The sequence below is a fragment of the Macaca nemestrina genome, chromosome 7 (genome assembly GCF_043159975.1).
Source record: "Macaca nemestrina isolate mMacNem1 chromosome 7, mMacNem.hap1, whole genome shotgun sequence".
Taxonomy (NCBI): Eukaryota; Metazoa; Chordata; class Mammalia; order Primates; family Cercopithecidae; genus Macaca; species Macaca nemestrina.
The window spans coordinates 163,759,982-163,783,250 of record NC_092131.1 but is presented as its reverse complement, the minus strand read 5'-3'; the positions used below and the strand labels follow the sequence as shown (position 1 = coordinate 163,783,250).

Genomic DNA, 23,269 nt, shown 5'->3' with positions numbered 1-23,269 from the left:
TTGACCCCACCCTCTGGAACTGCCTGCCTTCAGGCTCATTCTTCCCTTTTCTTGAAAGATAGTCATATTTCACATTACTTCCTTGGCCTGTCCTGTAGAATTCCAGAAGTCCAACAGTCTTCCTTCATTTTGTCCTGACTCTGTCCCCTTCAATCCAGATTGACAGCATTTCGTTTTACCATATGATTGTCCAACCACACCCTAGATATTCTCTCTGAACATGCTTTCTCATTTTATTGCAAATGGATAGACGTAGAACGTATCAAATCTTCATGTTCTCTTCCTTTTTGCTTAACAGTTTCTTCTTTCAATTTCTCTCTCTCCTCTCGAATGTTACTATAAGCAGCAAGGAAAAACTAGACTACACCTTCAACACTTTGCTTAGAAATATCTGCTAAATATTTAGGTTAATCACTCACAAGTTCTACTTTCCAAAAAACACAAGAACACAATTTAGCCAGGTTATTTGCTGCTTTATAACACAGGTTGCCTTCCTTCCAGTGTCCAAAACATGTTCTTCATTTCCGTCTGAGATCTTACCAGAATCACTTTTAAAGTCCATATTTAGAAGCAACAGTCTCTTCAAGGCTCTTTCTAACATGCATCTCAAAATACTTTCCACCTCTACCCATTACCCAGTTCCAAAACCATTTCCACATTTTTAGGTATTTGTTAGAGTGACACCACACTTTGACTAATACTGACACTAAAATCAGTATTAGTCAAGGTTTTCCAGAGTAGAACCAACAGGATAGATGGATGGATGGACGGATGGACGGACGGACGGGCGGGCGTACGGACAGACAGATGGGCGGGCGGGCGGACGGAGGGATGGATGGAGGGAGGGACGGACGGACGGACGGACGGAGGGACTGACAGAGGGACGGGCGGACGGATTTTATTTTAAGGAAATGGCTCATGCAATAGTAGAGGTACAGATCCAAAACCTGCAGGGTAGGCTGTCTGGAGACCCAAGAAATAGTTGTAGTCTGAGTCCAGAGGCACCCTGCTGGCAGAATTTCTTCTTGCTCAGGGGGAGCTCAGCCTTAGTTCTAGTAAAGCCTTCAGTGGATTTCATGAGGTCCACCTACATCACAGAAGGTACTGTGCTTTGCTTATAGTCCACCAATTGAAATGTAGATCTCATCCCAAAAACATATCATGGAAACATCCAGAATAATATTTGAACAAATATCTGGACACTGTGGCCCCACCAAGGTGACACATAAAATTAAGCATCATAGCCCTCATTGCAGTTTTTATCTGTTTCTTTTTTAGGTCCCTTTAAAATCAATCAGACATGTCAGCTTTCAAGATGAGGATGAGATTGTCAGAATAAACCCTCGAGATATCTTAATACGTCGCTATGCAGACTACAGACATCCTGACATGTGGAAAAATGACTTGGAAAGAGATGATGCTGATTCCAGTATTCAGTTTTCTAAACCAGACAGTAAAAAATCAGACTATCTGTACTCTTGTGGGGAGGAGACTAAGTTAAGTTCACCTAAAGACTCTGTGGTATTTAAGACGCAGCCTTCCTCATTAAAAATTAAGAAGTCAAAACGAAGAAAAGAGGACGGTGAACGTTCTCGCTGCGTATACTGCCAGGAAAGGTTTAATCATGAAGAAAATGTCAGGGGAAAATGTCAGGATGCTCCAGACCCTATTAAAAGATGCATATATCAAGTTAGTTGCATGCTCTGTGCAGAGAGCATGTTGTATCATTGTATGTCAGACTCAGAGGGAGATTTTTCTGATCCCTGTTCATGTGACACTAGCGACGACAAGTTCTGCTTGCGATGGTTAGCCCTGGTAGCTTTGTCTTTCATTGTACCATGTATGTGCTGCTACGTCCCTTTGAGAATGTGCCATCGCTGTGGTGAGGCATGTGGTTGCTGTGGTGGGAAACATAAAGCTGCTGGATGAAATGGTCCAGTGCCAAAATGAGCTTAAAATCTTTGTTTCCAGGAATTAGCTAACTTGGATTTGTGGAAGCTTTTGGCAAGCAATATGGAATCTTGCCTGGTATCACTGGGGCCACACATGGAGGAAGCAGAACTCATCAGTTCTTGGCGTTTCACGCCATGCCTAACTTTTCCCTTGAGTGCATGGCGTATTTTGTTACAGGTTGTAGAGTATTTGCAGAAGGAAACCATTTCTGGTTATTTGGCTATAAAAAGTCAGCATAAAATATGATCCAACTAAAAGGGATTAATTTTTTGGCATTTTTGTATATTTATGCATTAGGTGATGGGACTTTTAAAGGTTTGAATTTATTAGGACATGAACTAAAAATAAAAGTGCACTAGGGGACAGTTGATTTCAATTTAAGAAAAGTTAACACTTGGCAATTACAAGAAGTGAAACAAGTGCAACTAAATCATTTATTAGTTGTTTTTTGAAAACAGTTTTATGTATAAATAACAAATGTTTATATTTAACTAAATGTAAGGTACGAATTATTACATATTAAACTTTTCTTCCCCTTCCTAGTTCTGAAGTAGATATATATATATATGTATATCTACTGTCACATTCCATATATTTTGAATATTTAACTCATCTAGTTAATAATGTTTTTATTCCATGTGAATGATTTGATATTGTCATCCTTATTTCTCTTTGGCTACAATTTATATTGCGTTATATCTGTACATTCTGGTAATCTAAAATCCTTAAAAATACTCTAATAGCCTTGAGTGACCAACTTTTTTTTTAAAGCACAGATGTAATTGTCTAATGTTTTGATGGGAACGTAACACTTATTTTTATATAAAAAGACTGAGTAAACAAACAAAAAAAGTGAAGTTTTTTAGTTGTTTTTGTGGTATTCAACCAGCAAGTTGTTTTCTTTCAGAGTTTCCTCCTTCAAAAAATTATATTGCATTTACAAATGTTTTACAAGGCAGAAAGTTTGACTGGATAGTCAGTGTAAAAGCTTCCTCTTGAGATCTTCATTTATCATTCTGCTAAACCAGAATATGTTCAGCTGTGTTACTAATTTTTTAGCTTAATCCTCAGTGCTTATTATTTACATAACAATGATAACTTTTTATCAGTTACATTTTATTTTTATTTAAACTGGCCAAAAGCAAAATTATTTTATGTTAAAATGTGTGCTAAACTATCCCAGGAAAGTATTTAATCCAACATTGTAAATGAAGTATCTTGTACATATAAATGTATTTCTTTTGCAGAGCATTATATTACTGGATGTTTAATTTACAAAATAGTTGGATAAATGTTCCAACAAACCTTAAAGTACCTTGAAGTCAGATTGTCTGTTTTTGTTTTTGTTGTTGTTTTCTTAAGTGTTACATTAAAACTCTAACCAAGGAAAGGGTTCTTTAAGAACATTCCCTTAGAGGGATAAAGTTGAGAAGTGTGCCTTTTTTTTAATGGCTTGAAGTTTCAGAGGTGATAAAAATTAAAATCACACTACCATTTGAAGCTCATTTTCTATGCAGGTTTTTAAACATCATTTATGTATCGTTCTTTTTATATATCACACTTAAGCTTGTGTTAGCTTTTTTCTTTTGCCCCAGATCAAACGGAACAATGTATATAACACTATCTGTCTGTAAAATACTTTTTTTAAGAAAGCATTTATATTTATATGACAGCTTGAACTGACAACATTGTGTATATAGATCATCTTGAAGTATTATTTCACATTGAAAAGAAGAAAAGTATATTGATAACTATAGATGTTATGAAGAAGAGGGTATTTCTAGTTTTGTACTAAAAATCAATTGGATGAACTAAATCCAAAACATGACACTGTAGCAGCAGTTTTAAGTCTTATTTTTACTGTTTATATATTTGAATGCTGCTACAACAGATGATCTTCATCCCTGAAGTTTTCAGCTAAGCTTGGTTTCCTAGAATAGACTGTTAACTTTCAAAATTTTTATTGGTGAAATGGAAATACTGTTTTTCCTTGTGAATGAATTTTCATATTTGTAAGTGCTAAGTTTATAATTCAGGTTTGATCAAGGTGTGAATTACTGAAGAAAATAACTTGCTGGCTCTATAGGAAAATGCTGTGGAAATGAACTGTGTATATACTTCTGGGAGGAACAAATTTAATCATTTCTTCTGTTAAGCACTAATCAGTATAGTGCAACTCCTGGTTCTGTACTGTATTTTATATGCAACATATATGCTTTAATATTTTAATGTTTGTGCATTAATATTTTCAATTTGTTTAACCACTTTGCTGCTAAGATTTTGCCGTCCCATTCCCATTTTTTCCTTTACAATTTTAAACAAGTTTCTTCATTAAAAACTATGGTGATGAAATGGTTTTTATTTTACCTTGGATCTTTATAGTTAACATACCCAGTTTCTAAATCAGTCTACAAGACTAACTGATGATATAATGTTCTCTGAATCCCTATGTGGAAATTTTCTTTTGAGTAAATTAGAATTCCTTTGTGAAAGCAAATGGGTAGTTTAAATCACTGATTCTTAAACATGTGTATAGGCACCTTCAGGAACATTTTCTCATTCTCTGTACAGATTCAGCACTGCCAATTGGCTTTTCCTCTAAAACTTTTCTTTGTTTTTGTCTGATATAAGCAGATGGCTCAAGACAGCTGCTTCAGTAATAGGATTGAAAATGGAATCATCTAGATGGTATGACAAGCAAGACTGGTCCGATGAACTTGTTTTGTTCAGAACTGATAATTCTTAAATGATATTTTTCCTGGCTTGAAAAGGGACATCATTTGATTTCTGAAGAAGTATGTCGTGTGGAGCTTCAGCACCACCTACTGGATGATTTCCAGGCCAGAGACATGAGATGGCAATAGGGATCTGACAGGGTTCATCACTACTACCATTAAAGGGCTATTTATATGGTGACCACCTCTACCAGGGAAACCAGGAATAAGAACTATCTCAAATGAATTGTAAAATGGTTATTTTCCTAATGTGTCTTGTTGGCTTGCTGAAAGATTTTAAGCACTTTTTTCTTACATATCCTGTTTTAAAATATTGATATTTGGGACTGGCAATCAAACTTAATGGATGTACTGAGGCATTTATAGAACCAGTTGCTTTAACTCTCAAAAGCCATTACCAAAATGGTATTTTTTTCCTCCTTCTGCCAGTCAGGGAGAATTTTTAAAAATAATTCTCAAAACATGGAAAAACATAATCACACCTGTATTTTATCATGACAACTTCAGAAAGAGTGTGTGTGTACGTTTCTTTCTGGTTTTTTTGAGACGGAGTTTCACTTTTGTTGCTCAGGCTGGAGTGCAATGGTGCAATCTCAGCTCACTGCAACCTCTGCCCCCTGGGTTCAAGCAATTCTCCTGCCTCAGCCTCCCAAGTAGCTGGGATTACAGGTGCCCACCACCATGCCCAGCTAAGTTTTTATATTTTTAGTAGAGATGGGGTTTCACCATGTTGGCCAGGCTGGACTCGAACTCCTCACCTTAGGTGATCCACCCGCCTCGGCCTCCCAAAATGCTGGGATTACAGGTGTGAGCCCCTGCCCCCAGCCGTGTGTATGTTTCTGAGATGATGATGGGGTGGGGTTAGAATTTAAAGGGAAAAACTTGAACTACGTATTTTCATTGGTTATTCAGCAGTGCCTAAAATGAGCTTTTGAAGTAATGTAAATGCACTTTCAATTCATGTGTGTAGTGCCATCTGGTATCTTGGGTAAGTCTTGCTTTTTCTTTTCTTTTTCCTCTCCCTTGCCCCCTTAATTAAATGGCACAGAAATGTTTCTTAATACGCATGTAAGTCTCTAGAGACAGGAAATGTGCTTTCCTCTAAATGGTCAATGTAAAGAATTTTAAGGATATTTCTTGTGTTGAAATTTATGTTCGATTTTGTGATTACACTTGGAAATATGTGTTAAATTGGGTTTTTAATTGTAGCCCAGAGGTGCATTAAGAGGTACATTAAGCAAGTGTAACATTTTTTCCGCATAAAACTTAGAAAACTTTAGTTACCTGAAAAGCAAGGATTCTTTACTAATTATTATGCTCATTCTTGATTTGACTTCCATGATCACATTTTAAAGTGTAAGAGGAAGCACTAGAAACTGGCACTATTGTTGCACTAAAAAAGTCTATAAATCATGATAATAGCACCATGAGGTCTTTTGCAGTGAGACAGACATAAAGAATGAATTTCTTTAAAACAAACACAACCTGAGGTGATTTACATAAACCAAAAGAAAAACAAAAAGGCTTTAAGGTATTAGGTACTGTTTGCCTAGCAGCCAGGTGGTTATAAGACGTTCATATGCTTTGGTACACTGAAATGTTAGCCATTATTCCTGAAAGCTTCTTAAATTGCATCAGTTGTTAGTTTTGAAATTTTTCAAGAATAAACGAGTTGAAAAGTCTTTGTATTAAAAATACACATAGATTTTTGTGAACATTTCCAGTGTGTAGTGTCGTTTGCTTTCTATTTCTGACCTCAAAAGTGCCTCACTTGTATATTATTTCCATTAAAAGCTTGACTGCATTCTTTCTAATGAACAATGAAAAACTGTTTATGTCATAATGTGTCTCCTCAGATACAGTTAACTAGCTTGATAGTTTTGAGTATATAATGTAAATAATACATTATAAGTTTGTAACCATTTTTGTTACATCATACCCATGTCATTGGACATACCAGATGATTATCATAAGATTTTATTTTAATGGTTTTTTTTCCCTCCTGGAATTACCTGATTAAACCTATCATGAATTCTAAAAGGACTTTTTCTTATTCTCCTAGAGCTTATCAAATTATCACATAAGAGATAATTACTGGAGGAGAAAGTAGTAAAAATGGAAGCTTTTGATAATTCTGTTCTTTAAAAGTATATTTTTAAACTGAAAGTTCACATATAGTTCATCTTAATAACATTTGTTCATCCTTAATTCAGATTTTTTTTAAGTCTCTTACCTAATAATGTTATATTTATTGGTTTGGTGACATGTCGCAGCTAAGCTAATGACCTTAAGTGGCAAATGTTTAACCCAAGACTACTGATTTTTTTATATTCAAGTCAGTTTCATGGTTTTACTTACCTTACAATATAAATAAAAACTAGCGAATAATCTAAATGAAAGGTTATTAGGACAGTAATCAAAAATTATAGTGTATCTCAACACCAGAATAAGTTGGATTACTATATTATAGTTTATTTGAAAAATCAAGGAGTAACTGTATCTTTACTATTAATTATGAAATGTAGTCTCATGTGCTTATTTACAGGTTTTTCAGAATTCGCTTTACATTCTTCACATCAAGTTAACACCCACAAGTAAGTAGAATAGCTTTTATAACAGGGAAATTGAAACTAGGGTTCTAGCTTGGCTTTCAATAGAAGTGTCATGCACATAATGCTCCTTAAAGAAAAAGACATCAACATCAATGGTATGAAAACTGTAGTCAGTCTCTCTAAATTTGACTGCTCTAAGATTTGCAGTTTTAGTGAGATCTGAAATGATGGTTTAAAAAATACATTCATAATAAAAGTCTAACAAAATCACAGTTGAAATATTGTTTCTTTTGTCTTTATTTTTGTTACATAATATATTTTATACATGATTACTTTTAATCCTCAAATAACCTTGTAAGTATTATCTTCCTCATTTTTCTAAGGAAGAGATTTGGGCTTCAAAAGGTCAAAATATCGGATTACATAGAGGCACGAGGTCTGAAACACATGGACTCCACAGCATAGGCTTTTCTTCCCGATGCGGTTTCAGCTTTCTCTTACAGGAGTTACAGATGTATTTCATAAAATAATCATTCTGTTAAAATGAAATTCTGTTGTTTTAAGCTGGAGTAATTTTGTTTTATAAAGGAATAGTTTCCTAATTTCTACTCTTCCCTTGTCCATTTCTGGGCCCCCTATCTCACTGAGTTGTGGTATGTGATCCACAGTATGGCATGGAAATTTTTTAAATTGGAGAATAATTGTGATAATGCTTCAAGATTGTTAGTTGTGAGCTGATTCAATGGGAAGCACTAAAAACATACATAGTTCAGTTTGCGGAATTGTTCATTTTGCTCAATTGCAGGTTTATTGGAGGGATTCATTTTCATCAAAGCAGCAATACTTCTCCTTGAGACACTAGGAAACAATGCGCTAAAATGAGCCATGTATACAGTACTCTTCCGACCTCCCCTCACTCCCCCCCCCCTCCGAAAAGATGAGCTATTCATCTATCGGTTATTCCATAGAGCCTGTTTTGGGAACCAAAGTTGCATTTATTGTCAGGACTACTTTTTTTTATTTTGGAGACACAGTCTCACCCTGTGCCCAGGCTGGAGTACAGTGAGTAATCACATTACACTGCAAACTTGACCTCCCAGGCTCAAACAACCTTTTCGCCTCAGCCTCCCAAGTAGCTGGAACCACAACAATTGCCACCACACCCAGCTAATTTTTGTGTTTTTTTGTAGAGACAAGGTGTTGCTGTGTTACCCAAGCTAGTTTTTGAACTCCTGGGCTCAACCAATTCTACTTTGGCCTCCCGAAAGTGCTGAGATGACTGGCATGAGCCACCGCATCCGGCCAGGACTACTACTTAAACATGCTTCAGACGATTAGATTAGTATTCTCTCTTCTCTCAAAATTACTGGTTCTGTTAACCTGGAAATAATTTATAATTACCAAGATGCTATGTGCAATTAGGAAGAAAGGAGGACAAATTCCAGAATATTCAGTATTGAAATGTCAAGACTATTAACTCAATAATAAAATTTAAGTTAAAATTTAATTTAAACCTGTCTTTCATTTCTATTATTTAGTTTTGTATTGCCAGTTGTAAGGCATCAATTTAAATGCTGGTTTTTTCCTTTTAAAATGTATTGTGATACATCTTCTTATAGATTTATTTTTCTTGCCAAACATAAACCCCATGTTTTGTACTCCACATTTTCCTCTCCCCTCTTTTTCTATTAATAAAAGTAATGTTTCTCCAACTTCTCCAAATCTATGAGAGGAAGAATTCGTGGAGAAGAAATTTTCATGAGTATATTATACATTTTCTTTAAAAATTCTTGTATTCATCCCAAGAAGTTCCAGCAAGCTTGAATATATATCTTCCGTTGGTAGGGAAAGCAAATGTTTCACAATCCCTTAAAATTTAAGAGAAAACAAAGTTGTATGAATTTGCAAGCTTCTAACTGGTTAATAGTTTTTGTTTAAAACTGCTGAACTAAAGTGCTAATAATAACATGTTACTCTGGAGTCTAAGAAGAAAATGGGGATCCAAACCAAATTACTTAAAATGATAAAGTTAATTCACAGAAGTTTTAGGGCTAAGAAGCATCCTAAAGATCAGATCAGTACGACACCCTCATTTTATAAATGTAGTAATGGATCCAAGAAGGTTTAGATATTAGTGCAAGGTTGTCATTCACTTAACATACACAGTAACACAACCTACACTCAACTCTATATCCATAACTGCCTAAAATACATTTCTTGCAAGTACCTTAAATTCAATATGCCCAAAACTGACTTCATGATTTCCCCCATTCTTCAAACTTTTTTTTCTTCTCTGCCTTGAGGTGACACCACTGCCTATCCAGTTGGCTAAGCCAGAAACCAGGTCATTAGATTTTTTTTTTTTTTTTTAGTAGAAACAAAGTCTCTCTATGTTGTCCTAGCTGGTTTCAAACTCCTGAGCTCAAGGGATCCACCCGCCTCGGCCTCCCAAAGTGCTGGGATTACAGGCATGAGCCACTGCACCTGGCCTTCATCTTTATTTTATCATTTCCCCTTAGTTTTCACTATTGGTTCTCAATTTCCTACAGTTCTATTTCTTAAGTATCCCTCGAGCCTGTCCATGTTCTATCCCCGCTATAACTATCTTAGTAGAAGTCTTCTCACTATTGACATTAGAAAGTAGGCATTGAATGAATCACTGGGATGCCATTATTTTTAATAGGTAGTCTGTATTTTAAATGTGATTAAGAAGGTGAAAGTACTTCATACTGTAACTAAAAAGTGATCTTCAGATTGAGATATTCCCAGATCTAGACAAAATCTAAAAATGGTTTACAGTGGGATTGCAGAATCAGATGATGGTGACTTGAAGGGAACACTTCAGGACGCAGGACCAACTAGAGAATTAAGACTAAGTTGAACTGTAGAGTACAAACTTACAGAAATGGTAACCTTTAAACTTTATTTTCACTTTTCCTCAAACCCATTATTTTTTCTAAGTAATTTAAACGTATTATTTGTTGTGGGTTTTTTCTTAGCGCATAGGTGAATGAAAGAGTCCCTTACTGGAAACCACTGGAATCTTACCGCTGGTAGCATTATAAGTAAGTCAGTAGCTCTATAAACACGTGAACCTGTATTCAAAAGATTTTCTTTGCCTTTTCCAACTCACTTTTGGCCAAAGCAAGATCAGAGATAGCCTACCTAGTGCAGATTTGTTTCATAGGAAAAAGGAAACTCCAGGTAAGGTTGACTACCTAAAGGATGTGGAGGAGGTTTTTTTTTTTTTTTTAAAAAGACGGAGTTTTTTGCTCTTGTTGCCTAGGCTGGAGTGAAGTGGCGCAATATCGGCTCACCACAACCTCTGCGTCCCAGGTTCAAGCAATTCTCCTGCCTCAGCCTCCCAAGTAGCTGGGATTACAGGCATGCACCACCACGCCTGGCTAATTTTTGTATTTTTACTAGAGATAGGGTTTCTCCATGTTGGTCAGGCTGGTCTTGATCTCCTGACCTCAGGTGCTCTGCCCGCCTCGGCCTCCCAAGGAGACAGGGTTTTATATACAGTAGTCAGGGAAGGCTATGCATATAAATGGGGAAGTAACCATGCAGGTTGGGGAAGAGTGAATGCAAAGGCTCTTAATAGAAGGGAACTTGGCTTCTTAATGAAGAGCAAAAGCTAGTAGGGCTGGAAGGTCTGGGTGAGGCTGGTCTTGGATGGAGGTAAGACAGCAACTGCCAGATTTTCTGGGAACCTGGAAATCATGGTAAAGAGTTCAGCTTTTGTTCTGAGGGTAATAGGAATCCACTGGAAGATTTTCAACTGGATAATTTCACAATCTGTTGTTTGGCCTTTTAAAAGGAAAGAAAGCCCAATACTGGTTTCAGATCTTGTTGGGTTGGTATTGTCTTACCTGAGGCTTTGTCCTAAGCATTCCACTGAAATGCTCTCCACAGGGTTCCCCGACTGCCTCCACATGTCTAAATGTGATAGATTTTTTTAGACCTCACCTCACTGAGCAACTTTTGGCACATTCTTCCTTGATGCTACACTATCCTTGTTTCCTCAGATTTCACTTGTCCCTCCTCTAAGCACTACAAGTTGGAATCTTCAGGGTGCAGCAATAAACTCACTCTAGCAATACTCCCTGCTTAGAGACTTAAATGCCATATTCATGTTTGTGGTATCCACATTTAGATCTTCTACTTGACATACATACCTACTGGATGTCTCATTGGCATTTCAGTTTTAATGAGGCCAAAACAGAATTCCTGATTTTCCCCTCCAAACCTGCTTTACCTCCAGGATGCTTTATTTTAACAAATGATCATAATTCACCCAGTTATTCAGAGAGTTTGTCTTTTTGTTTCATGTTTTAAATACAGACCTTCAACAAGAGATTCAACTTAAAAATAGATTTCAATCCTGAATACTTCTTACCATGGGCACCACTGCCATCTCAGTCCAAGGTTCAATGATCTCTTGCCTATACCTCTGTAACAGCTTTCCTACTTCTACTCGCTTACCTCAGGGTCTTTTATTTTTAGAAAGATTCATTATGTTCACTGAATATTCGTCTTTTCCATTATCATAGTTTTAGGATTAATTGTTAGGTTTTTTCTTAATTGGACAATTATTTTCCTTATTCTCCTTTCCTTCCTACTTGTATTTTGTGCACAAGTAATGAGGAAAGAGAATTTAACATTTATTGTATGCCTATCAGGTACCAGACAATGTGTTGAACACATTCACATATATTATTTAATTACTCAATACCTTTGTAATGTAGGCATGATTACTTCCATTTCACACATGAAACAAGGCAATAAAAATTGAGAAACTTAGCTGTGTTCTTAAGTGTGAGAGCTAAATTTCAAACCCTGGTCTATCTGCTTCCCATTCTTTCCTGGCTTCCATTCTACTCCTGTGGGGTTCGTCTCCATTGTCCCCTTCTGAAATCCCTGGTCTGTCTGCTTTTATTTCTATTAACTGTTTTTGCTCAACCTGCATTGTCTCTTTTTTCCCTTCGAATTTCTGTCTTTGTATTTTCTCTCACTGTGCATTTTCTGTTACACTCACTGACCTGTCTTACCCATAAGTAACATTAAGTACACTAAATTTTTGAAGGACTGACTGTGAGATTAGTTTCATGATGCCCATCAATATCAAAGCCACTTAAAGATGTTAAGTCTATACTTAGAAAATTTTAGAAAGAAAATGACTAACTAGAAGGTCAGTGTGAGCCTCTGTAGCATGTTTCTGCAATGCCTTATATTCTAACAAAGAGGCTTTTATTTGCTTCCTTGTAATGGGGCAGCATTAAGTCCATTGTGCTTAGCAAATGCTGGCACTTACCCATTACTCTGTAGTTTGATCTGCAGTTGATTAAAGTTATCTCTACTTCTGATGACATAGGTTTAACCTGTGTGTATCTTATTAGAAACTATTTCCTCTTAAGTATTTAAAATCCAATAGTTTTAATATGAATACTTTTGTTAGTCTTTTAATTTTCTCCACTTAATTTTTAGTAAAAGCAAACCGAATAATGTATGATGTTTTTAACCAGGAATAAATTACTATATTTTATTTATTTATTTATTTATTTTTGAGTTGGAATCTTGCTCTATCGCCCAGGCTGGAGTGCAGTGGCGCAATCACGGCTCACTGCAAGCTCCGCCTCCTGGGTTCATGCCATTCTCCTGCCTCAGCCACCCAAGTAGCTGGTACTACAGGTGCCTGCCACCATGCCTGGCTTTTTTTTTTTTTTTTTTAAGTAGAGATGGGGTTTTACTGTGTTAGCCAAGATGGTCTTGATCTCCTGTCCTCATGATCCACCCGCCTCAGCCTCCCAAAGTACTGGAATTACAGGTGTGAGCCACCGCACCCAGCCCTATCTATTTTATTTCTATTTTTTAATTTAACTTTTAAGTTCAGGGGTGCATGTGCCGGTTTGTTATGTAGGTAAATTTGTGTCCTGGGGTTTTGTTGTACAGATTATTTTGTCATCCAGGTATTCAGCTTAGTATCCATTAATTATTTTTCCTGATTCTCTTTCTCCTCCCACCCTCCACACTCTGATAGGCCCCAGTGTCTGTTGTTCCCCTCTTCGTATCCATGTGTTCTCATCATTTCGCTCCCACTTGTAAGTGAGACATGCAGCATTTGGGTTTCTGTTTCTCTTAGTTTGCTAAGAATAATGGCCTCCAGCTCCATTTATGTTCCTGCAAAGGAGATGATGTCATTCTTTTTTATGGCTGTGTAGTATTCCATGGTGTATATGTACCACATTTCCTTTATCCGGTCTACCACTAGTGAACATTAAGATTAATTCCATGTCTTTGCTATCGTGAATAGCACTGCAGTGAACATATGCGTGCACCTGTCTTTATAACAGAACAACTTATATTCCTTTGGGTATATATCCAGTAACAAGATTGCTGGGTTGAATGGTATTTCTGTTTTTAGGTTTTTGAGGAATCACCACAGTTTTCCAAAATAGTTTAACTAATTTACATTCCCACCACCAACAGTGTATAAGTATTCCTTTTTCTCTGGAACCTCACCAGCATGTTAGTTTTTGACTTTTTAAGAATAACCATCCTGACTGATGTGAGATGGTATCTCATTGTGGTTTTGATTTGCATTTCTCTAATGATAACTGATGTAGAGCTTTCTTTCCATATGCTTTTTGGCCACATGTGTGTCTTCTTTTGAAAAATGTTCTTTTCCTTTGCTCACTTTTAATGGGGTTGTTTTTTCCTGTAAATTTGTTTAAGTTCCTTATAGATGCTGGAGATTAGACCTTTGTTAGATGCATAGTTTGCAAAATTTTCTCCCATTCTGTAAGCTATTTACTCTGTTGATAGTTTCTTTTGCTGTGCAGCTCTTTAGTTTAATTAGATCCCATTTATCAATTTTTGCTCTTGTTGCAATTGCTTTTGGTGTCTTCATCATGAAATCCTTTGCCCAACGGACAAAGAATGATATTGCCTAGGTTGTCTACCATTTCTACATCCAGCATGGTATTGCCTAGGTTGTCTTCCAAGGTTTTATAGTTTTGGGTTTTACGTTTAAGTCTTTAATCCATCTTGAGTTAATTTTTGTGTATGATGCAAAGAAAGGGTCCAGATTTTGTGTATGGTGCAAAGAAAGGGTCCAGTTTCAGTCTTCTGCATACGGCTAGCCAGTTATCTCAGCACCATTTATTGAATAGAGAGTCCTTTCCCATTGCTTGTTTTTGTCAGCTTTGTTGAAGATCAGATAGTCATAGGTATGCAGCCTTATGTTTGGGCTGTGTATTCTGTTCCATTGGTCTATGTGTTTGTTTTTATACCAGTACCATGCTGTTTTGGTTACTGTAGCCCTGTAGTATAGTTTGAAGTCAGGTAGCATGTTATCTCCAGCTTTGTTCTTTTTCCTTAGGATTGCCTTGGCTATTTGAAATTATTATTTATTAACAGTAGTTTTATCTAATTTTCAAATTTACCTTTGTCTCTCAAGAAGTTGTCTGATTTAGAAAATTACAAGAGAAAGTGGAATCAAGAACAAGAACTCTGGAAAAGTGATGTTCAAGGCATAAGACCCACCCTGGACCACTAAATTTCCTCCAGTAAGAAGCAAGCTTAGAAAGCTGTATACTCTCCAAAGGCCCAGTTCAGATAGTTACTGAGGGTAAGAAAAATGGAATTAGCTCCTGTAGTAGGCTGAATAATGGCCCCTAAAGATAACAAGTCCTAATCTTTGGAACCTGTAAATGTTACCTTGTATCAGAAAGCAGCTTTTGCAGGTGTGACCAAGGATTTTGAGTTGGAGAGATTGTCCTGGAGTATTCAGGTGGACCCTAAATATAATAATTTCATATGTTCTTATAAGGAAGAGCAGACACATCTTACAAGCATGAGGTGACACACACAAAAATCAATATAAAGACAGAACAGGGAGATTTGAAGATGCTGGCCTGAAGACAAGGGTTGTAGTCACAAACCAAGGAATGTTGGCCGCCACCAGAATCTGGAGAAGGAAAGAACAGATTCTCCCCTACCTAGAGTTTCCAGACAGAGCACAGCCTTGCTGATACCTTGATTTCAGTCCAAGGTATTCAAGTTTCAGACTTTAAACCTCTAGAAAGAGTGTTAGTTAAAATTTTGGTAATTTGTTCCAACAGCTCCAAAAAAACTAATATACCCCTCAGAAGCCAAAGCAATGGGTCACAGCAATGGATAAAGGAAATGTTCTGAGCAGAATTAGGGATGAATCAAGGATTCTTTCTCACTTTCAGGGTAAGAGACCTTCCTGTTGTCTCCTGAGTGGAATTTTAGAATTGCTATGGACGATTAATTGCTTTATATCTACTGTTCTTCCTTTTTTTGAGTGAGAGTTTTCTATTACAGTTATCCTGTTCTTGCTGTAGCAGTGTATATGGGATATGTTGGAGAAGTGGACCAGTAAGTTGACTCTTGGCTCGTAAATCTATGGAGAAGAACCATGTCTGAAAGATGAGAAATACACAGGTCCAGACTGTTAAGCTGACTGCAACAATAGAATGGTACTTCAGGTTGTCTCCCCTGGGAATCGATCAAATGTGTTTTAGTGTGGTGTTAAAGAAAAATTCAGATGCTTGTTAAAATGGTAAAGCAGACTTCATTCAGAACTACTGTGATAGAGGTAGGAACTATAGCAATGGGGATTTTGCAGTAAGGAAGAGAAATTGGACTCAGTTCTGAATATATCCAGGACAAGCAGGGATTTATAGCCAAGGAGTAGCATGGGAGGCAGCGGACAGAAAATTTCTATAAGGAAACATCAGGGTAAGGGAGACTGTGGCTAAACAAACTTGACAAGATCCTTGCTGAAGGCAGACCAGAGAGATAAGATATCAAGGGCGGGGGGGTAGTATGAGAAAATTGATCGTATATCAGAAGGGGGATTTTCATTAAACCGTTCCAGCAGGATTCTTGCCAAAACTGAACTAAGTGGGCTAAGGACAGAGCCCAAGGTTAGGGTCTAGTCTGAGGAGCCTGATTCCAGTTAAGAAGTCTTTGTTAGTAGATGGAAAGAATCAAAGGAATAGTTGATGGCCTGATTAAAATAGAGATTGCTAGTGCTTTTCTAGTATTCATATGCTTCTCTACCTCTCCAAGCTTCCCCTAGAATATGTTGAGGCTGCATGACTACTTCTAGCCAACATAATTTAAAGAATAGTGAGAGCTCACATTTGAGGACAGACAGTTAAGAACTAGCGTGACTTTGTCTTTTTTGCCCTTCTGCAAAATCTTAATGGTCATGAATAGCTGGCGTAGCTACAAGATGGAGGAGGACAACCTGAATTTCACTGGACTTTGCCTGAATAAGAAATATACCCCTGTTATGTTAAGCTCATGGTACTTTGGAGTTTTGTTGTTTTTGTTTCAGCAGCTCAATCTAGCCCTATCCAAATATAAGTGATAAACACTTAACTGAATTATTTTAGAACATTGATTTGGCTTTAGCCGAGCAGGCAAATTAGAATGTGAATCTCTTTTTTTGTACATTTTGTATTAATCTGCCTCCATCCTCACTTAATAAATTTAAAAAGGATCTGTCTAAAGAAAATGGAATTTGTTGGCTGCCTTAGGTTGTTGATATGACTTTAACCCTGAGTACTGGGAAGAGAAGGGCAGGATATGAAGCTGGAGATTCTACACTACTGTATCCCCAAGCACCAGCCCCTGGGGATGAAATGAAAGGTAACCAGTTGTTACAAATATGAAGATTTGTATTTCATGTCAGAAAGTTTAAACTTTATCCTGAAGATTATAAAAATTCATTAAGGAGAGAGAGAAGCAGAAGGAGAAGGAGAGAGAGAGAGGGTGATATTTGCATTTCTGAATAATTGTTTTATTAAATTATTTAACAAATACTGAAAGTCTGGGGACTTCAGAGTAAGCAAAGCAAATAAGTTATCTGCTTTCATGGGGCTTACATTCTAGATGAGGGAGAGGGTATTCAATAAACAAAAAAATACAACCAAATCAGAATGTTGCAAGTTATATACAGAAAATTAAATACTTAATTGAAACAAAGAACACCTGGGTGGCCAATGACAGCCTAAGAAGGTGACTTCTGAGATGAGACCTGCATGTCAATAGGGAGCCAGCCATGTGAAAATTAGAGGGAAGCTCATTGTAGGAACAGGAAACCATTCTGTGGTGGAGATTTGTACTCATATTGGGCTCGGCTCTCCATCTTGGCATACAGGAGGATTATGCTTTCCTACCTGTGGGGTTATAGGTAGTTACTTCTGGAAAATAGGTTCTGGAAAATAGGTTATGAGACAAAGTGATACAAAAATTTGCAGGCTGATGTAAGATCTGCTCGTACTTTCTTCTTCTACCACAACAATCACAGATGAAGCCTCATACTGAGATGGTGAAACCACAAGGCTGAGGCAGCCTGAATTACTGGGTCCCCTTATGGACAGCAGTTGAGCTGGAGAGCTGCCTGGTCCCACTGGATACTTCATGGGGTTTCAGGATTGTGTATTACAGTAGCATAACCTACCCTGTTTTGTCTAATGCAGGCCTCAGGTGGAAAGAAACTTTATGGGTTTCAAGAAGAGATAGAAGACTAGGATAGGAGCAGAGTGAACATGGGAGAGATTGTCAGAAGCGAGATTATGTAGGCATCGTACACCAAGGTAAGGAGTTTTTATTCTAGGTGCAAGAGGAAATAATTGAAGGGTTTTACCTAGGGAATGGCATTTTATCATTTACAATTGTAAAAGATTACTCTGGCAACTATGTGGAGAATTGCTTGGGGAAGAGGGAGACAAAACAAAAAGCAGGAAGGCCAATGATGAGATGATTAAAGTAGTCTTAGGGTTTTTTGCTTTGGATCAGATGATGAAAAGAAAGGGACAGATTCTACATATGTTTTGAAGGCCGCTTCAACAGGACTTCGTAATGGAATAAACGGCGTGGGAGGTGGAAATCAGTGAAAGAGTATAATCCTTGACCTTAAATCTGGAGAGATGTTGATGTAAGTGAGCCTGGGGAAGGAGAAAGTCTTAGTGGGAATAGCAATGGTGAGGCCATAACACACCTGAGGGGACTATTAGACACCCAAGTGGAGATATCGAATAGGGACTTCAATATGTAAACACAAAGTCTTGAGAAGCAATCAAGTATGGAGATGTAAAATTAGTACATAAATGATTGTGCCTTCATCTTCAGTTTTCGTTTTGTGGGTTCATAGGATTATTACTTATTTAATTAATAAGCTTGATCTAATAACCACATATTATATCCCCAAATTGCAGAATATATTTTTAAACACTTTTAGAAAATTGACTATATACTGGGACATAAAACAAATTTCAGTACATTTTTAAAAATTGATTAGAGACACATCTCTGATCTGAATGATGTTAGGGAACAAAAAGGGAATTTGAAAAAATATATAAGGAACATTAGAAACACACTGCTAAATAACTTGTGGTTCTCATTTGAACTTATAATAAAAATTAGAGATTATTTAGACTGGAACCAGTAATAAAAATCACAGATATAGAATATCAAAACATGTAAGAATAGCCAAAACAGTACTTAGAGAAAAAAATTATAGCTTTAAATGTTAATATTAGAAAAGCATAATGTATTGAAATTAATGAGACTCATCGTGAGAAGTTAGAAAAAGAATAACATAATAAAAAAGAAAGTAAAGGAAGGAAATAAGATTGGAATTTAATAAACTAGAAAATAAACGTAGAAGGTAGAAAACCAACAGAATCAAACAGTGGTTTTGAAAAGACGAGCTAAAGTGATAAACCTTTGGCAAGACTGATTAAATAAACAAGGAAAAAATAAACAAGGTCAGTGTTCTGTATCCAGCCAAAATACATTTGGAAAGCAAAGATGAAATAACGACTTGTTCAGTTATACAAAACTGAAAGAGTCATTACCATCAGATCTTCACTGCAATAAATGTTAAAAAAAAAAAAAAAAAAAAAGTATTTTAGCCAGAATGAAGTGACACCAGGTAGAAATCTGGATCTAAAGAAAGGAATGAAGAGCTCTGGAGGTGAGCTATATGAGCAAATAAATACTTTACTCATATTTAATTCTTTTAAAAAGAATATTGACGTTTAAAAATAAAAACAAAGTAGTATGTGCTTTATAACGTATGTAGAAATAAAATTCATGACAATAATAGCCCAAAGACTGGGAGGGGAGAAACGGAATTATAAAGTTCTTAGGCTATATGTGAAATGTTATAATAGCACTTGAAGATAGACTGATAAATATTCATACTACAAACTCTAAAGTAACCACTAAAATAGCAAAACAGAATTAAGCAAAGATTTTTTCTGTCCGTAAAAGAGATAGCCTCTTACAGTAGACTAGGAAACCATTCTCCTCACTTGACCTCGGGACCTAACTTTGCATAACAACAACAAAAAACCCATTAAAATGTTTTCTTAAACAAAGATACCAACCTCTTGATCCTTGGCTATCATCACTACAAGCAAACCAGGGCTTCTACCCCAGCTAATCTCAGTAAAAAGAAAGAGGTCAACAGAAAATTTTGTATTCCCAATCCAGAGCAGCCTATTCATGTACATATTGAATCTTCCCTAAAAAGTATAATTTTCCTTTGGGCAGGGACAGAATGTTATTTAAATATTGTTTATCTTTCAGCCCCACAGAGTACTCCTTATTTTGATTTGTGTCTCTGCTCACTAAATATTTGCAGAATAAATGAATGATTGGCTACATGTTATTTAAAGACATGTGGAAACAGTATAAATGAAACACAGAGATGGGAGGGGGCCCTATCCCTGCCACATTCCAAGGCAGTTAGACGTCCATCTTCTTAGAATGCGTCACCTGATTGGGCTGCTTTTGCCTCCTATGCATGACACTCTGCTACTTTCTATTTTTTTTTTTTTTTTTTTTTTGTCATTTTTATCCTGGGCTCAACAAAATCATCTGTACTTCTCATTATCTTACTCATCAGATATTACTGCCTGTTTTGCACAGACCTATGTGTGAAGAGAGCTATCATCCCTTACCTCGAACAAAAGGTACATTACTTATTTACCTAGTGTTAGGGTCCCTACTCTGAAGAAGTTCGGAACAGATTTTTAAGGGAATAAAGAAGTAGAGAAAATAGGCCGGGCGCGGTGGCTCACGCCTGTAATCCCAGCACTTTGGGAGGCTGAGGTGGGCAGATCATGAGGTCAGGAGATCGAGGCTATCCTGGCTAATGTGGTGAAACCCCGTCTCTACTAAAAATACAAAAAATTAGCCAGGCGTGGTGGCGGGCGCCTGTGGTCCCAGATACTGAAAGGACACAAAGATACAAAAATGCGTACCCTCCCTTCCCCCCCCGATGTTGCTAAACTCTTTGTTCTGCTTTCTAATCTCTGCACGTACCAGAGGTTTTGTAAGTTCTGTAAGTACATGTTTTTCTTTCTGAGGCCAGGTCATAAGGAATGTTTAAGTAAGATAGCCAGGTCACAAGGTGTGTTTAAGCAAGATAGCCATAAACTGGTTGTGCAACCTGATGCAATATAATTAACTGCCTTTGTGTAAAACTGCTCTTCCGCCTCAAGGGTTGTACTGAAATATCAGAAATGGCGGGAACCAATCATAGTTTGCCAAATCGCTTTGTTCAAACTCCAGCCAATCATACCTCTAATTTGTATAATGATTCTATGCCTACTTTCCTTAGACTATATAACATTGTTCGGAGCTCAGTGGGGGAGCTCTCCTGCCCGTCTCGTTTCACGAGCAAGTGAGAGCTCCAGGTTCGAACCTGTAATAAAGATCCTTGCTGCTTAGCTTTGACTCTGGACTCTGGTGGTCTTCTTCGGGGAATAAACGGTCTGGGCATAACAAATGGGGGCTCGTCCGGGATTTCCCCCAAGCCCACCAGACCCCCAAGTCAACGGATCTTAATCTGTAGGTAAGCCGGCTTTGTCACTGTCTCTGTCTTTGTCTCTGTCTGCCTCCCTGAAATTTCGCGAAATCCGTAATCTGTAATCTGTATTGGTCTGTTCTGTAAGTGGCACGGTCTTGGCGGACGCGCTAGAAGACAGCCACTCAGGACTGGTGGGAGACGTTCCCCAGTGCCCATCTGGGGGCCTCCATCCTTGGTTGCGCCGTCTGACTCAGGTCGGAAGTCCGACACGCGCTCGCGAATGCTCATCGTTATTACTGTCTGTCCGTTATTGTTAAGTGTTAAGTGTAAGCCCAAAACGAAACATAAAACCTTTTCTTCCCCTTCCAGGACCGGACCTGTCGGATACTCCCCTCTGCTTCACACTCATTTTCGTCCCCCCTTCTCTTTGTAGGAGCAGTCCAAAGATGGGCAACAACCAGAGCACGCCGCTCTCACTCCTTGTTACCAATTTTAAGGATGTGAAGGCTCGGGGGCATAACTTAAGCGTAGAGCTAAAGAAAGGAAAGCTAGTTACTTTCTGCCGTTCGGAATGGCCCTCTTTCGGCGTAGGGTGGCCCTCCGAAGGAACTTTCTGTCTCTCTATTATTACTAAGGTAAAAACTAAGATTTTCCTGCCAGGGCAGTCAGGACATCCTGATCAAATTCCTTATATTCTAGTGTGGCAGGATCTTGTGGAAAACCCACTGCCCTGGGTAACTCCATTCATCCTTGAGCCTTGCAAGGTCCTAGTAACGCGACCTACAAGACAAAGGACTCCCTCTGCTCCCTCGGCCCCTGTGCTGCCGGACAGCCAGGACCCCCTAACGTTAGAACCCACATTTCCCCCACCATATCCGCACCTTATCCCGCAGGACCCAGTCCCCCAGGGTGGTGCTTCCGTAGAGGGAAACCGAGAAGCGGAAGCAGCCGAGAGCGAAAGTAACCTGGGGGGGCTGGCCGGCCGAACGCGAGGCCGCTTACTGCGGGACCAAGCTTCCCGACTCCCTGACTCCACCGTAGCCCTGCCTCTCAGAGAAATAGGATCGCTCGATGATACCGGGCTCTCCCGTCTCATGTATTGGCCTTTTTCCACCAGTGATTTATACAATTGGAAGTCCCAAAATGCTCGGTTCTCAGATAATCCCAAAGATCTAACCTCGTTGTTAGACAGTGTCATGTTTACTCACCAGCCAACCTGGGATGACTGTCAACAGCTCCTCCGAATCCTGTTCACAACGGAGGAGCGGGAAAGAATCCAAGTTGAGGCCAGAAAGCTGGTTCCAGGAGATGACAGCCAGCCAACTGCAAATCCTGACCTCATTAACGTGGCTTTTCCTTTGACCCGGCCCAGATGGGACTACAACATGGCAGAAGGTAGGGGACGACTGCTCATTTATCGCCAGACTCTAATGGCGGGTCTCCGGGCTGCAGCTCGCAAGCCCACCAATTTGGCTAAAGTATATTCTGTGTTACAAGGTAAGACAGAAAGCCCCGCTGTGTATTTAGAGAGATTAATGGAAGCCTTCAGACAGTTTACCCCTATGGACCTGGAAGCACCGGAAAATCAGGCAGCGGTAGTAATGTCCTTTGTAAACCAGGCAACACCAGATATTAAAAGAAAACTCCAGAAATTAGAAGGTTTAGAGGGAAAGCAGATTCAGGACCTCCTTCAGATGGCCCAGCGAGTTTATAATAATAGGGATACTCCAGAAGAAAAACAGTTCAAGGCAACCAAAGAAATGACCAAAGTCTTAGTAGCAGCTTTCCCCCAGGCAGGAAATGGCCAAAACAGAAAGCAGAAAAAGCAAGGCTCTAGGCAAGGATTAGAAAAAGATCAGTGTGCTTATTGCAAGGAACGTGGCCACTGGATTAAAGACTGCCCAAAGAAACGGAGACCAGCTAACCCTACCTCCGTACTCGTTACCCAGGACTCTGACTAGGGAGGATGGGGTTCGGACCCCCTCCCCGAACCCAGGGTAACTTTGCAAGTGGAGGGGTCCCCAGTTCGCTTCTTGGTCGATACTGGGGCGGAACGCTCAGTCCTAACCAAACCAATTGGAAAAATGTCTAAGAAAACATCCTGGGTGCACGGGGCCACAGGCATCAAAAAATACCCCTGGACAACCTAGAGGACTTTAGACTTAGGAACA

At 38.3% G+C, this 23,269-nt stretch overlaps 2 protein-coding genes across 3 annotated transcripts in view; both read left to right on the top strand.

Moving 5' to 3' along the window:
* LOC105492574 (sprouty related EVH1 domain containing 1) overlaps window positions 1-7,519 on the top strand; it is a 103,564-nt gene extending 96,045 nt beyond the window's left edge. For both annotated transcript variants that reach the window (XM_011759812.3, XM_011759809.3), the window contains one exon: window positions 1,279-7,519. In XM_011759812.3, the coding sequence (XP_011758114.1) occupies window positions 1,279-1,929 (651 nt within the window). In that variant the 3' untranslated portion in view covers window positions 1,930-7,519. The remainder of the gene's footprint in view (window positions 1-1,278) is intronic.
* A 5,445-nt stretch (window positions 7,520-12,964) lies between these two features.
* On the top strand, window positions 12,965-23,059 carry LOC139355471 (uncharacterized). The gene is made up of 2 exons (XM_071067120.1): window positions 12,965-17,874; window positions 20,193-23,059. Exon 2 carries the CDS (start codon window positions 21,545-21,547, stop codon window positions 23,057-23,059), a length of 1,515 nt encoding a protein of 504 aa, XP_070923221.1. The 5' UTR covers window positions 12,965-17,874; window positions 20,193-21,544.
* Window positions 23,060-23,269: the final 210 nt, after the last annotated feature.